Source organism: Amphiura filiformis, chromosome 5, assembly GCF_039555335.1.
Source record: "Amphiura filiformis chromosome 5, Afil_fr2py, whole genome shotgun sequence".
Lineage (NCBI taxonomy): Eukaryota > Metazoa > Echinodermata > Ophiuroidea > Amphilepidida > Amphiuridae > Amphiura > Amphiura filiformis.
The window spans coordinates 45805742-45822011 of record NC_092632.1 but is presented as its reverse complement, the minus strand read 5'-3'; the positions used below and the strand labels follow the sequence as shown (position 1 = coordinate 45822011).

Below are 16270 nucleotides of genomic sequence, written 5' to 3'. Positions count from 1 at the left end.
GTAATTTTAGCCCATTTTTGTCAAAGTTTGCCTCCTGAAAGTTGCCCTTGCTCCCCCTACGAAAAAGTCCTGGCTACGCTATTGTAACATCCCCCCCTAACAAAATGATGACTTCATTGATCTTTTGCCTTGTTTTGAAAGACATTTCACAAAATTATAACTGGGGTGATTGACAAGAGTTGAGGAAAATATTATAAATAAAACCATTGTATTTCTCAAAACTGCCATTTTTGCCAAAGCTGCTTTTGTTTTGCTGTTGCATGTTCATTTTTGCGATGTGCATGTGTCTCAAGAGTAATTTGAAATATTTGCCAGTCTTAAATTTTTCTCTTTTTTTTTGTTGGTAGAATTTAGAGAATTACTTTTTACTAAAGTTTGAGTCGGGGAAAAAAATACATTCCACATTGGATTTTTTAGATTGCAATTGTTAAATTGGGTTTGATGCTTGTAACACCTTCATTTCACATGAAAGAAGATCTATTTGTCCTTTGTACTTTTTCATGTATGATCTGTAACTGTTTACAAACTGTAAAACTTGATAGTTAGCATATGTGCTTACTATCGAGCTTTTTAAACATGCAAACATGAAGAGCCCCATCCACAAAAGTGTAAAAGGGTTTTGAGCAAATCATCGATACACATAGTTACGTGTATATACGAACAAGTTAACCTACAAATATGTGTCTCAACCCCATTAGCTCAGTTGGTAAAGCGCCAGACTTTGGTACAATTTCATGTTTTCAAAGGTTCTCGATAGTATTCACATACGCTAACTATGGAGTTTTTACGGTAATTGATAACAGAATTGAAATCTCTTTCGACCCAGTTAAATTTACTACATGCATGACTTTTGCCCAGTGTAAAGGTGGTATATTAAGTTGTTATCATATAATCATTCATGTGTGTACTAAAAATATATGTTGACATAATTTACCTTGTATACACTCACATTATAGTATATGCTGGCTATACCCATGCTGTAATCAGATAAAGTGATTGATTATTAACATATTTAAGGGAGATTAATAATTTCCATGACTGATTTTATATACACACACCAGAAGTTACACTTGTATTTGCATCACCCTAAATATGTGACTTTGAACTTCTAATGTTTGTACATTAGCCTTCATAATCTATCAACAGTCATCATTATCTGTATCTTTTATAAGCATTGTGCATCATTCATTTGCTCAATTTTGATCACACACCAATTTATGATGTTTGTCCTGATCATTATTGATACATACATTGTATAATTTGCGCTAAGTAGACTATAGATTTGTTTTCAACTCATTTTGCAAGTCTCAGTTTCAAATATCTTAAACATCCTTGACTCTCAGTAACCATGGCTTCAGCATCAGGCAATAATCCGGATGTTTCTGTTACATTAATGGAGGATGATTTATCTTGTAACATTTGTTATAATCTACTAAGAGAACCCAAGGATTTGGACTGTCCTCATGTGTTCTGTCTGCAATGTCTTCAGAAATGGGTGAAAAACAAACCAACAGTTGAGTGTCCAGAATGTCATCATATCACTTCTGTACCACATGGAGGATTGGTTAACTTGAAGACTAACTTACGCTTAAAATCCATGGTAGACAAATATGCTGAGCATGTTGAGAAACATAAGAGTGTGCCGATGTGCCCAAATCATGAGGGAGAAAAGCAACATTTCTTCTGTGTTACTTGTGGTGTTACAGTTTGTCATGACTGTCTTGTGTCGCAGCATCCGATATCGCAACATGAAATAAAAGAGCTTACAGTTATTGTTACGACACAAAAAACAGAAATGAAAGCTAAAATGGGTAACGTTGAGCAAGAAATGAAGAGAATAGAAGGTGATGCAAAGAAATTGGAGGAGATGGAAAGACAGTTGCAAGCGGCCAGGTCGAAAGCAGAACACGATGTCAAGAAACGAGTGCGAGTAGCTATGTTTGAAGTAGAAGCCAAAGGGAAAGAAATGATTGCATCAATCCAAGCTTCATATCGGCAACACATGAAGACACTAAGCGAAAAACGGCATGAGACAAATGATATGGTTACTCGATTGCGCAATGTTCATACAGCCACGCAAAATGTAGTTGATACAGCAGCTGATCACATCTACATGAAACAGCACTCGTTACTTGTAGATAAAGTGGACACACTATGTGAAAGTATCAGCCAATATGAAATACAGTCTCCAGACTTGGCTAATTTGCAGTTTAATCCAGGATCAGGTACAGTGAATTCATCATGGTTTGGTGACCTGGCTGCCAATGATACTAGATTGCATGAATTGAAACTTACTGCTGAATTTGGTGCATTTCAGCAAGCACAAGGAATTGCAGTAACCAAAACAGGTGTACTTGCAGTGGTTGACTTTACAGCTAAAGAAGTCAGGATACATCGCCTTGTCAATGGGGAATACAAACCACAGTTTAGTCTCGACTCCTCAGCTCATAGTCCTGGGAAAATTTACGAAGCCATTTGATGTAGCTGTAACATCTGAAGGTAAACTCCTTGTTACCCACAGTGGGCATCAGAGTAGGCATACTGTAAAGATCTTTTCAACATCTGGACATTATGAGAAGACATTGACTGGTTTTGGTGATAGAATTACCAGCACTCCTGATGATATGATAGTGACTGGTAGCAGTATAACAGGTGTCATCACTGTACATCAGTCTGATGGTGAGTTGATTAGAACACATCAAGTTGACTATATAGCAGACATAGCCAGCAATGGGAAGCAGATTGCATTCACAACAGGCAGCAAGGACAATTCAATACATGTGATTGACATTGTAACAGGTCAAGAAGTCTGGAAAGTGGGTTTGACAAAGCCACATGGCATATGCTACGATCCAAAATGCAATATCTTATTGGTAGCAAGTGGAAAGAGATCAGGTCATTATGTGATAGAGCAGTACTGCAGCACAACTGGACATCTGATTGCATGTCTTGCACATAATCTACACCACCCTTTCTCTATGACTGCTTCACAGGACGGCAAGATATATGTAGCTGATCAAACTTCTGTTAAAGTGTACAGTGTAGCATAGGTGCTGTATTACATAAAGAGATAATTATAACCTACCCTTCAGGCTGGAATGATTAATTTTAGACCTGATCTTAACATGAACCTATGCTCAAAGAAGTTTTTAACTGTAGACCCTCTTTGTGCATCGGTTCATGTAAAGACCAGGTCTAAAATTATTCTTTTTATATGTTCATTTTTATTGCAATTTTGCATTTTATTTGTTGCCTATACTTCAATGGCATTACTGTTGACTTTGTCTGGTGGACCAGTATGAACATTGTTTAGCTGATAATGGGCTAAATCAGTAGTTCAACTTCAAAAAGTGCAAGAATTCTAGCTAATTCCTGTACATGCAGCTTGCTATCCAAATCAAAGTAGTGTAAGCAGGTATAGCTACACTAATTATTTGATTGGAGAGAATGTGCCATTGATTGAAGCTTTGTGACATTTAGTGAAATCCATCAGTGAATTCAGGTGTTAATTATGGGGTGTGATGGTGGTACTGGTGGTGGCAATTACTAAATACTATTTATTTACACTCTATACCATAACACACACACCTTTGTTTTTTTTGTGTAGTATGTAGACTTTCATCTGGGGAACATGGAAACTAGACCATTTTACACCCTGATGTGGCAGTGACATCAGTACGCATTTCATTAGGCGCAGCATCAAGTAGCTAGTGGATGCTCAAAGCGTATGCACACTCGCGCTTAAAAATGCCACACAGATGGGCGTCGAAGCAGCTGCCTCAACCAGACATACCTATTTATTTTGTTGAACTAACATTGTTAGTTGCAGCTGAACAGGATTGTGATGAAAGTGACTGGAAATCAAAGTAAATGGCTATTCCAGTTGAAATCCATATGCCCCTATGGAAGATATGACCTTAATCTCCTATGCAGGGGTGTAGATTTCAAATGGTGTCAACCATTCAGGTAACCCCATTTGAAATTACACCCATGTGTGGAAGATTAATGTTATGTCTTCCATAGGGGGTGTATGGATTTCAACTGGAATAGCCCAACCCTGCTTCAGTTGCTATGTTGGTTTATAGGTATACTAAGTATTTTGTTGGTTGATTATAAAAAAGTTTTGATATAAAATTGGATCGGTTGAGCCCATATTTATTGGTCGAGCTATGAGTTTTAAAATATTGGACGAGACGTAGTCGAGTCCAATATTTTACAACTCATAGCGAGACCAATAAATATTACGTAAAGCATCAATTTTATCATTATTATGTTTTGGATCCAATATTATCACAACTTGGATCCATCAAAACATAATAATGTTTAATATTGGATGTAGAAATAAAGCGTAATGCATTATCCTTGCACCCAGTAAAATATTTTTACTGTCCACACATTTGGGGTGTAAAGGATACTGCAAAACATTATTTTTGTTCTATTACGGCAAAAAGATATCACTTTTGGTCCAAATAGATGCGTTTTACATTTAAAGGTAGAGCACACATGCACAGCGTTAGACATTGCGGAAAAATTGTATGCTTAAACGCATAATGCGCTGCTTAGATGTGTCAAGCTTTGTTATTGCAAATAATGTGCCAGCATGACATATTGTGCAAATCACAGTGCACAATTTACAGTAATGGGCAGTGAAGGTCATAGAATGTGAGACAAGGAACTGAATTGTTTTATTTTCTAAATGAGTGCCTAGTCATGAAATATGTAAAATCAGGACAAAATAAACCTGGATGCTTAACAAACCCAAGTTGTTGTCTATTGGTAATTTTGTTTGTGTTGTATAGGTTAAATAGATATAGTCCCTGACTATTGTAGCTTCAACAAAGTTATGTGATGGGGTGTGAAGGCAAGATGTGATGATGCTATTATGTATAGAGCAAAATGGGCCATTGCTGATCAAACAAACATACAAGTTATTCTCAAAAGAATTGGTCATATTTATTTTGTTCTTGCTCCAAATATGAACAAAATGATGCACTGTAGGAACTGCAAGTTTGATTGTAATGGGAAGTTGACATTTTATAAAACAGGCAGAAAATCAATGATTTTTTTTTGCAAATTGATTTTGCTCAACAAACGACTGACCCATCTGTGCTTCTTGATTGCATCATCACAGTAATTACTGTCTAGTAGATCAAGGATGCCTGCCCAGTAAGAGCCGGCATTTCCTATTTTATACAATCAAATCCTAAAATGATGACAATGTAGCTTCAATATCATTTTATTTAATACAAATTTTGTTACTTTATTCAAAATATATTTCTTTGAACATGAAAGAAAACAAAAGAAATTATTTCAAAATATATTTCCCACAAAATAAAAGTAATCAAAAGAGAAGAGAAGAGAAGAGAAGAAAAGAAAAACAACCAAACAATATTAAGAATGGTTTGTTTCTCATATCCTCTGTCTTTTAAAACACTACATGGCTCATGTCTTGATTATCAAGAGCGCACTGCTCAAGGTATCCACATGCCACATCCCTTTTATTGGCATAACCTCCACAAAGTCTATAAAAGTTTTATAAGTATCATATAGTCATAATCAGGGACAGGCGATATGCGTGGAACTTTTTTTCCGCGCAATTTGGCTATTTTTTTCCTGTGGGCAGAGATACATGATTTGCACTGAAAAAAAGGTTCCGCGCAATTTGCCATTTTTTTTCCGTGCAAATCGCCTGTCCCTGGTCATAATTCACACTGATACTTGTTCCAGTTTGTGGAAATATCCATTTTTTCAAACAAAATGAACTTCTATATTACCATGACAACAGTATTTAGAGTCACAAAGGCTGACTAACATGATGCTGCCATTTCAGGTAACAGTACATTATGTAAGAAGCCAAATTAAAAACATGACAATACCATAATGTATCGTGTCATATGAGAAGTCGCTAACTATCATGGTGATACCATCCTTGGTTATAACATACAGATTAGTCTTCTATGACCATGTCATCATCATGTGTTGTTATGAGACCATCATGTGTTGTTATGCGACCATCATGTGTTGTTATGCGACCATGTGTTGTTATGAGACCATCATGTGTTGTTATGAGACCATGTGTTGTTATGAGACCATCATGTGTTGTTATGTGACCATCATGTGTTGTTATGAGACCATCATGTGTTGTTATGCAACCATCATGTGTTGTTATGAGACCATCATGTGTTGTTATGAGACCATCATGTGTTGTTATGAGACCATCATGTGTTGTTATGTGACCATCATGTGTTGTTATGAGACCATCATGTGTTGTCTGGTCTTAATGCTATGAAGTCATGAGGGAAGTCATGCGCTAACATGATGCCATCCTCAGATGTCACATCCAGTTCTTGTATGAAGCCAAACCAATAGATTACCATGCCGGACCCAAATCTGAAACAAAATACAAATAAATAGTAATGTTTTTCTGAAAGAAAAAAAAATAAATGGACTGACTTCTGATGCTACCCCTAGTTAATGATGACAAAAGTTAATCATAATATGAATTCTTAAACACTTGAGAAAGTTTGTACAATCTTATTGGTTGTTAGCCATGTGATATGACAATATAACACGGTTCAGCGCGTGCGAGTCAAAACGATACTCATATGCGCTATTTGAACCAATTGGAGGTGCATAGCAAAAACAGGACTGATTGATTCTAAGCCCTAGGTAATTCCATGTAAAATGTAGGATTTAATTTGATTAAAATTTGGAATAGGCCTACTTATGATTAATATTTTTATTTGAAAGTGTTTAAGAATGAAAATAAAGGTATTGTTTTTAGCTGCTGTCGTGCATCTATTGTCTCATATAACATGGGCGACATCATTGTTTTACTTAATATAATGATGTTGCCTGTGTTATATGAGACCATGGATGCATGACAGCTGCTAAAAATAATACCTTTATTCTCTAAATAAAATATATGTGTAGAAAAAACACACAACAAGATAGCCTAAAGAGTATATCATATAGCAATGTTTTAAAAAATGTGAGTAATCAAACACTTGTAGCATTAATTTTCACAATCACTACCAGCGTTCAGTCATGGCTAGCAATATAGCGACAAAATTGCCTTCAAGTCAACTACTTGAGACTTGATGCTAGCAGGCAGGCCTTATCGATCAGATATCGGCAATCACTTTTGTGATAAGTTACGTCACAATAAATACTATGCTCCTTGCATAGGTATGCCATTTAGGATGTATAGCGTTTTCAAATCCTACCTGTTAACATAGCTCCAAAACTGGTCCTTCATGTACTGGCTATGGCTGTGTGTATCACCAAATGAGGCCTTGCTCTCTATCCAGTTCACAATACGACCATTGACAGCTGAAAATTTAACAAACAAAAGAGGATCAATTGGTACAAAAAGTTTGTCTTTTTTAAGCCTTAAGCCTCCAGCATACTTTCCTGCCGCTTGCGCTCAAGTGCGGCAAGCGGCAGGCGTTTCAACCAATGACAAGCCTTTATTGTGTCCGTTTGTCTGCAATGCGCGTGCGCCACGCCGCTCAGCGGCAAGCGGCAGGGTAGTATGAAACCAGCATAAGTGTAGTTATGTTCAGGTGTCAAGTTAGCTCTGAAGAGGCGTTGATTTTAATTCTCTAATTTCAGCATGAAAGATTAATTAACTAAACGGAAAAGTTGCATAAAAAATTGGTGATGTTAAACCAATACTTTCTAGTGCACCCTCTCCCGCTTGAGTGACCAACTGGGGACACACATCAAAAAAAAATTCCAACTGGGGACTTTTTTGTGCGAAATTCCACACATCTGGGGCTTTTGATGTGTGTACAATCGGGGACTTATCCCTACTTGAATGAAGTCTCCAGTTGTGATAATGCCATTTTTGGCCTTTTCAGCCATAGAGGGACCCCATACGGCTATTATTACAATTGGGGACGTCCCCGATTTTAGTAAAAATTACCAAAAAGTCCCCGATTGTAGGGTTTTACCTATTCTACCTTACACACACAGCACTCACTGGCCCAAATTAATCTCAAGATTGCCAATTTTGTGCACTCACTTTTAAGAGAAAGTGAACCATGCATACTGAAAAAGAACAATTAAAGTGAGTGGGATGGCAGGAGCTATATTATTTTGTCAAGTTTTAGCCATTCAATTACAATAATTCATTGTACAGTGCAGTGAGTGATATCACTTGTAAGTCCGCATTTTATTTGTTGTAGCTTTTCTTTAAGTTGTGAGCCTTCACTCAAAGCAGTGCCATACACATGCACACGTTTAAAGGTGTCATATCAATGTCCAAGAAGACCTGGGTGAATTGAAATAGGACCAAGACTGGAGTCGGATGCACCAAGCACTTTTAACATAAGATTGGCGCAGCATCACTCTGAATGTGGTAAAATTCAAACAATGGAGCACATCATCGATGCCTGTCCCATCTACAAGACCCCACATGGTGCCACTGGACTTCAAGAGCTTGATGAAGACACCATCAACTGGCTGTGCAGGGATCTACCTATCTAGCCATGATGTACTTGCTGGGCCTTACACGAAAGAAGAAGACAGATGCGTGCAAGAAACCGCTGCCTCCTTCAATACATTGATTTCACTGACTGGACTTGGCTTATCACACTGTATAACTATAATAATTGATTCCTTACCTATTGGTACATTCAGCTTAATGTCTGGTGTCTTGTCATAACCTTTCTTTCTCATATCTTCTTCACCTGCAAATTTAATTTTTTTTTAAATGCAAATGAGACCCACTCAAAATGGATTTTGAGATGAAAGCCAAAATGAAGAAACACTAAAACTTATATTTTATCAGTTTCTATATGACTTTTTTTATATTTGATCAAATTTCAAAGGACATTTTAGCATATTGCAGCCTGTTATAAAGGCAAGAATATTAAATGCTTAAAGAAAATTAATTTAGATTGACAAACAACTTGTTTCACATGATCATGTCACATGATTTAAAAATAAAGGGCAAGTTTGCAACTGAAAGCAACAAGGTTGCAGGACTACAATATATAATGAAACAGCTGCTGATATCTCACATAAATACTTCAATCTGGATGATGACGCACACCCCCACACACTTGTAAGAGCCATCAAACAAGGACATCAAATTTGAACCCATAGTGTACTGTTCAATCCCAAAGTTAACTGACATTCTGAAAATATTACACTTTTAATACACACATGAAATCATACTTTCTAATCAGAAAATGTCCTATACTCCCTAAAGGAGGTTGGCTCTAAATAGACTTTTACATTGTTTGCATCCTCTTGCACCCCTGGGCTTGCACCTAACAGTAGAACGTTGATGTCCTCACTTCTGTGTGTGTGTCCATGGATGTGATTAAAATATCATAAGTCAGTGTCCTCATTTGGACTCAAGTTACTAGAAAATGCACACATAAGCATATAGGTACACACACCTCCTACATACAAGCACACCCGCCAAAGTCCAGGTTTAATTAATGGTACTTGCCTAGAAATTCTAGATTGTTTTGTTGCAGTCTAATTTTCAATAGAAATTCATACTCATTGCCGACAGAACTGATTAATTCTTTGGGTTAAGGATGATAATTCAATTACATCACAATGCTATGATATTATGCAGTATAATTGCATACATGTATGATGTATGTACATTGTATGTTTTGGATAAATGTAAATGAGAAATTCGTTGCAAAAGTGTAAACGAATGAAATTGTTGAAGTTAAAGGCAGTGGCAACATCAGATTTTGTTTCCAGAGAGGGGACCAAATTCACAGAAAGATTTCTTAAAATTTGGCAATTTCAACACAGAATAGTGTAATTTCTGTGATTTTTTTCTAACACTACAGGGGGGATTGGGAGGGCAAATGACCCATTCCCTACCCCCACCTGTGCCACGACCACTTGCTGAGGGTTGCAGGGTTACACATGTAGTTAGGATAAGGGTTTATACAACTTTTTTATCACTTGGGAAAGCATATATACAGTAAATATTTTTTGTCACTACCAAAGACATCCAGCACCTTTGCCCAGAGGCATACTGACCAGGGGACAGGGAGGTGGCAAGTTGCACCCCCTGGCTCGAAATATAAGGACAAAATTGATCAAAAGTTGCAATGCACATCTTCCATTGCCTACTTTAGACTACAATTGTCCAATTTTGACTTATTTTAGCATTCAAATTGTAATTTAGTAGCAGGAAATTTTGCCCCCCCCCCTTGGCTTGGTGGACCAGGTACGCTCCTGCCTTTACCTTACAATATTTAAAAAGGATACTGTTTAATGCTCTCTACTACTGGACCATAAGTCGTGTCCATCAGTATACACTGTAAGGAAATCAAAGTACAAAATAATTAACTGCAAATAGTAACTGTTGCAACTGAGTCATAGGTTGGCAAATATCCCTTGAAAAATCATAAACACATCATGAGTAAAAGAGATGTTGAGTGACTAGCTAGCTGCTCAAGACAAGTGATTACCAATTGCTGGCTTTTCTGGTTGAAATCCATACAGCCTCTATGGAAGCCCTTGAGGCGCCTCCCACAGAGTGTGAATATCAAATGGAGTCCTCCATTCAGTTCACCCCATTTGAAATTCAAGCTCCTTGTGTGGAAGCTTAAGATCATATCTTCCATGATTTCAACTGTAATAGCCCATTGCTGGTCATTTATACAAATCAGGTATTTATATAGACTCAAGAATGACTAGAGTCCGAACTGTTTTCTAAAATCCATTTTCCGTGTTGTAATCCGTGTTGTAAAATTTAGAAATCTGTGTCATGAATAAAGCTTAAAATGTAAAAACGATGATATTAATGTCACAATAAAGTATCAGTATGCTCTGATTGGAATATTCTCACGATAATAAGCTATAATAGGCTGACTATTACGATGTTTGGAGGGATATAGGGGGTTAATGTCTTGGTAATATACCTTTATTTTGGTATTATTAAACAGTATTTGTTTCATAACAATTGACACACACAACTCATGATTGTTATTAACATTTATTTCTCTTATCTTTTAACAATTTTTGTCACATCATACAAAAATATCATTTTCCGTGTTGTACCTCCGATTCCGTGATTTTTTTCCGCTTTCCGGAAAACGGAAAACTTCGGACTCTAGAATAGACAAACTCTTTTGTGATTGCTCCCTCACAATTTGACCATATTATATATTTTCTATTTTCCTTCATACAAAAAACAAAACAATAAAATAAAATAAACATACCTGTTCCACTTGGTTAGCAAGATGAGGATCCTCAATCCTGAATGGTTCCTTCAAATATTTGGTAATTAAACCTTTAGGAGCTGTAAAAAGATGGTTAAATTCAAAGTTAAATATAGGGTCTCTAATTTGTATTTTTGAAATGTTGGGTTTTTAACTTTTGTGTTATTCCTCCATTGGATGCTGTGTCAAATTTCAAAATGTCATTAAATGCACACAAGAAAATGTATTAAGAAATAAAGACCAATTGTTCATACTCCTCAAGGGTGGTTCACTCACTGCGAGATTTTGAGTTTCACAGTACTTGTATAAACACTGAAATGCCATTGGTCTCAGACCAAGACTTCTTCCTCCTTATTTAATTGAAGAAATTTTCAAAATGTCAGGATTACACATCTGGCAGGGAGGGAGGGGTCAGCTGGGAAATGAGTTTCATGTTCTGGGTTATTCCCTAAAAGAAAGACACAAAACTGACACATCAACAGACAAACAAACATACCCCACAATCACAAACTGACAAACCTGTAAACCTACTTGTCTCTGCTGCATTGGGTAGTGATGCTGCATATTGTTCTACAACAAGCCTGGCCATGAGAGCAGGTGGAAAATCAATCTATTATGTAAAATAAGTGAAAGATTCTGATTATAAACTGAGCTCAAAAAGAAACTTATAATTTTTCACAAGGTCATATCTTGAAATCCTGTCCATCAAATTGAACCAAAATTACACACATATTTACTTCAATACTCTACTCTTAACACATGTCAGTAACCAAGCAGTCGTTCAACTGACACAACGGCAAAATGCACATGACATGGGACAGCTTCCTGGACCACATTCACAGCCCAGCCCTGTTTCATGAAAAAAAATGTATGAAAAGCAGAAAGCAGCACCGTTTTATCATCTGTGCAAGGATCTTGTGTGCATTCTCACAGATTTTTTGTCCTGGGTGCCAAATGTTGGGCTGTGAAAGTGAAGGAAGTCCAGGAAGCTGTCCCATGACAGTGCATGTTGCTGTTGTGTCAGTTGGACAACTGCTTGGTTACTGACATGTGTTTTGAGTAGAGTATTAAGGTAATCCTGTGTGTAATTTTGGTATAGATATGACCTTGTGATTCACAAGTTGTAAAAAATTATAAGTTTCTTTTTGAGCTCAGTTTAGGTTGCCATTCCATTCCATAAAGCTTTTAACTCATCATTACTGCAAGCAAGTAGGTCCATGCTTGTGTTTACAGTGAGCACAGTGGCTGGGTGAGTGATCAGACCCAACTCATTTAAGGGGTGGGGTATGAACCTTTGGACAGTATTTATTGTGGGACATTAGAGCACATCAGACATATCAAATTGCATTCTGAATACTGAAGAATGTCCTTCTGATATCAAATAATTTAGATTTTTGAAATTACAATGTAATACACATTTTATGGCAAATGATTAAAAATTGATATTTTGATATTTAACAGTACTCAAGTAAACTTTATAAATCTGATAATATGTACTTAAAGTGTATGTAGATGGGATGAAAAGCCGACGATCACTTGAAAATTTTGACCCTTCGTATTAAAGATATGGATTTTTTTTCCCAAAACACCAAAACATGCCCCGGCCCCATCCTTGGGGTCGCCAAATTGACCAATTCAGCATTAATTCTGCGCCCCTTCAAGCGATGAAAGTCAAAATTTTAACGCGCTTCACGTGCATTTAAGCACAAAATCAATTAAAAGAACATTTGAAGACCGATATTCAACTTCTAGTAACCAAAAATAATTATTTGTAGGCCTTTATTGTCCGAAATTCCGCGCGCTCCAATTGTTTCAAAATTTGCCAGCGTCTAAGATATTCTCGATTCTTGCCCAGGGCGCTACCAACCCTAGTTACGCCACTGTACACAGAGGAGACAGATCCAAAGCCACTTAAAAAGTGGTTTAACTAGCAAAGAAATCTTATCATTGGGAGGGAAATTTTGCTTTTCGAAAAGAGAAATACATGTATTATTAAATTTGTGGAAATGTTTCTACATTTGTTGGAAATTTGGCTTATCTTCCCAGTAAAAGAACAGGTCTGATGATCAGTAGCCACCCTACCACAGATGGTAGGATATTACAGAAAAATATCTGGTAAGTAAATTGCAGTCAATGTCCTTATATGAAATCACAAGAATATATGTTGGGTATGAATAAACTTACTTCTCTTGCCATTTGCAATAAGACTGGTTGACCTGGGCTCTCTGCCATTCTTTCTTGATATCTAGGGGTGAAAATCAAAATGATACCTTAAAGTGCAATTCACTCAAATATATGAAAGTGTACATGAGCATGATCAACATTTATCACCAACAGTTACATACCTGCCAACCCTAAAACTTCACATAGGGACAAATGGGAGAAAAAACTCAAAAATAGGGACATTCCTGAATTTCCTATACATGCAAATGCAAATATAGGGACACATGGTAAAATCGCTCTCTCTTATGCTTTTTGTTTCAGTAAAAATAGGGACAGTCCCTATTAAATAGGGACAGTTGGCAGGTATGCAGTTTAAATACACTAAACAAAAGCCTGAAAGCTACCTTCCCTGAGCAAATTAAATATGAACAGAAACACTCCCTTTATTTCTGAAATTTGTTGCTTTTTAAATGCTTAACACAAGTACTTGCATGGTCATAGGGAAAAACCCCAAATAAATAAACACCCCTTTTCACTTACTGTGGTCATGCATGTGTAAGCACATTTCAGTATGGGGAAAAAGTGCTCAAAATCAAAGGAATTTCGGGAGGAACTGATTTTTGAAGACCACAGCAAGGAGTACATCAGCTTACATCCATCAAATGTGTGTCATCGGCCCTCAAGACTGTAGGAACCCATGGATTTTATTCATGTAAGCAAGGAGCAACACTTACAATGCTATAAATATATTTGGTCTAATTTTAAATCATGCAATAAGCATTTCAAATCTGGGATATCTTTGAAAATCATTTTGTCAACTTCATTGGTCACTCATTTAATGAGAGCAAGGTCACATACAATGTATATTTACCTTTGATAGTATTCTGGAGCAGCTTCTGAATGGCCATAGTGAGTTTGCTTGGTTTTCAACTGATGAAAAGATAAAAAAAAATCTTAAAACATAATATAGCAGAAAATTCATATATAATTAGTCCAATAAAACAGATCTCACTGTGGATGTTTCAAAGTCTAGAGACTTATTTATCAACAGCATTTTAATAAATCTGGAATCCCTGTTATTCTCCCAACATAGGCACTGGAATGAATTACCCCCATTGGTTTGGCCCAATATTAAAAGAGGACATATCTGACAGGGAAAACTAACATTATTTGGTGAAAAAGTAAACATCTATTTTAATGGAAATTGCACAATATTGCTTTAAAGTACAGAAAATTTAATAATAGAGTCTTGAGTATTACTATTTTACAAATGTGGTACGGTAATCTCTTTTCTTACCTGCACATTCTGTGAATATATGCTGACAAGAGTCCGATGAGAAACACTTTGCAAAAGAAAGAAAAAATAATAGAAATACTCAAATAGATATGATTTAAACAACCCACTGAAACAGAAAAGGATTTGTCAAACTTGTCTTGATCGAGTTTCACTCAATCACTCCAAAACCAACATACCAAGTCCAGATAAAAACTACACACAAGATGTTTGTCTAAAAGTTGATTGAGAAGTCTAGCTTCGAATTTGTTCACTGATAGTTCACAACTTTACATTCGAGACAAGAGTCCAAAGCTAGTAAAATCGATGAAGCGTGAGTGAGTGACACCATGTAAAGCAATGGAAGTATAAATACGTCTGATCACGATGGGCGATCGCACCAAAAATGTTGTACTTCAAGCCAATTTTGCTGTTCAAACTAGGCAACTATTACTCTAAAAGATTGACTCATTAAAATAACTATCATCTAAATTTAAACGTCAACAAAATATTTAAGATGCGTTGCAAGAAAAGAAATGAAAACACTGGTCTACCGAAAAATGATAGCAATGGACTTGTAAATGTGTATAAACTATATCGACATGCGAATTTGATGTACATTAATAATCAAATGGAAAATTGTATAATGTAATATATCATACATGCATGTTCATGTGTTTATTTATTTATTATCATCATTATCATATCATTATCATCAATTCATCATCAATCATCATCATCATCATCATCATCATTATCATTACTATTATTCTTTGTAGAAATCAGATGCTCATGCTCCTTCACATTTCATTATTTTGAACAACACTTGACACTGCCAAACATGATGAACAGAATAGCCAATGTCTAGGTAACCTAGGCAAACCTTAGTTAACACATTTACTAGTCAGCGAATTCGCCGAGACCGGGGCCCCAACACAATGCATATTTACATAGAAATTTGAATTTTTTTCGAGAATAGGTGGGTGAAGGAAACCTACATAAATATGTTTTCTATACTTCACTTGACCCAAATATATGATTTTTTATGGTGATAATCAAGTCGCACATGGAATTTTAGAGGGATTTTTATAGTTGTTCCATTAAAAAAAGCTGCCATCGCCATGAGACTAAGATCTAGAAACACCCCGAAATGCCGTTTTGGGGAATTTTGCTAGCTGAATCTTTTTGATGAAAGTCAATCTTTGACAAGATGTAACTTTGCTACGGAAAGTGCTATGAAAAAAAAGTTTTCAGTTTTGGCTTAGTTTACTCAAGGGCTTTAATTTGATATATAAAACGATGCAATTTGATGGCAAATTTGAATTCACCTAGGATACCTACAATGTCACATGTATGCATTCATTGGTGCAATGTAAAATTACAGTCACTCTCATCTCTCATTTCACTGTATATTACCCGGGAAATTGCTGTGCAACTGCTGAAATACTTTCTGTCGTTCCATCGCATTCTGGAGACGTCAAGACGGCAATAACTGCGTTATATCTCGATTGTTTCATCATTTTTATCAATAACATTTGAAATGACAGCTCATTTTCAAGCACTTCGTGTATCTGTGATCATGCCGATTCCGGGGCGGTCCATTTATTTATGGTTGCCAGTTTCATTTTTA

At 36.3% G+C, this 16270-nt stretch overlaps 2 protein-coding genes across 2 annotated transcripts; one reads left to right on the top strand and one right to left on the bottom strand.

Moving 5' to 3' along the window:
* Nucleotides 1-201: 201 nt before the first annotated feature.
* Nucleotides 202-4222, top strand: LOC140153228 (E3 ubiquitin-protein ligase TRIM65-like). Its single transcript, XM_072175915.1, has one exon. The coding sequence runs from the start codon at nt 1349-1351 to the stop codon at nt 2477-2479; it is 1131 nt and encodes a 376-aa protein (XP_072032016.1). The 5' UTR covers nt 202-1348; the 3' UTR covers nt 2480-4222.
* Nucleotides 4223-5454: 1232 nt separating this feature from the next.
* On the bottom strand, nt 5455-16239 carry LOC140153227 (CDAN1-interacting nuclease 1-like). The gene is made up of 11 exons (XM_072175914.1): nt 16057-16239; nt 14665-14710; nt 14239-14297; nt 13389-13449; nt 11736-11814; nt 11205-11284; nt 10249-10298; nt 9464-9531; nt 8628-8693; nt 7227-7332; nt 5455-6390 (listed from the first exon to the last, which is right to left on the bottom strand). The coding sequence occupies exons 1-11, from the start codon at nt 16173-16175 to the stop codon at nt 6261-6263; spliced, it is 864 nt and encodes a 287-aa protein (XP_072032015.1). The 5' UTR covers nt 16176-16239; the 3' UTR covers nt 5455-6260.
* Between the last annotated feature and the right edge of the window lie 31 nt (nt 16240-16270).

What these genes read in the sequence shown, in the direction of transcription:
- LOC140153228 (XM_072175915.1), top strand. Translation starts at nt 1,349, where the DNA reads ATGGCTTCAGCATCAGGCAATAATCCGGATGTTTCTGTTACATTAATG.
- LOC140153227 (XM_072175914.1), bottom strand. Translation starts at nt 16,175, where the DNA reads ATGTTATTGATAAAAATGATGAAACAATCGAGATATAACGCAGTTATT. An exon ending in ACCCAATGCAGCAGAGACAA is followed by an intron (nt 11,285 to 11,735) that starts GTAGGTTTACAG and finishes ATCTTTTTACAG; the next exon opens with CTCCTAAAGGTTTAATTACC. An exon ending in GTAGTAGAGAGCATTAAACA is followed by an intron (nt 9,532 to 10,248) that starts GTATCCTTTTTA and finishes AGAATTAATCAG; the next exon opens with TTCTGTCGGCAATGAGTATG.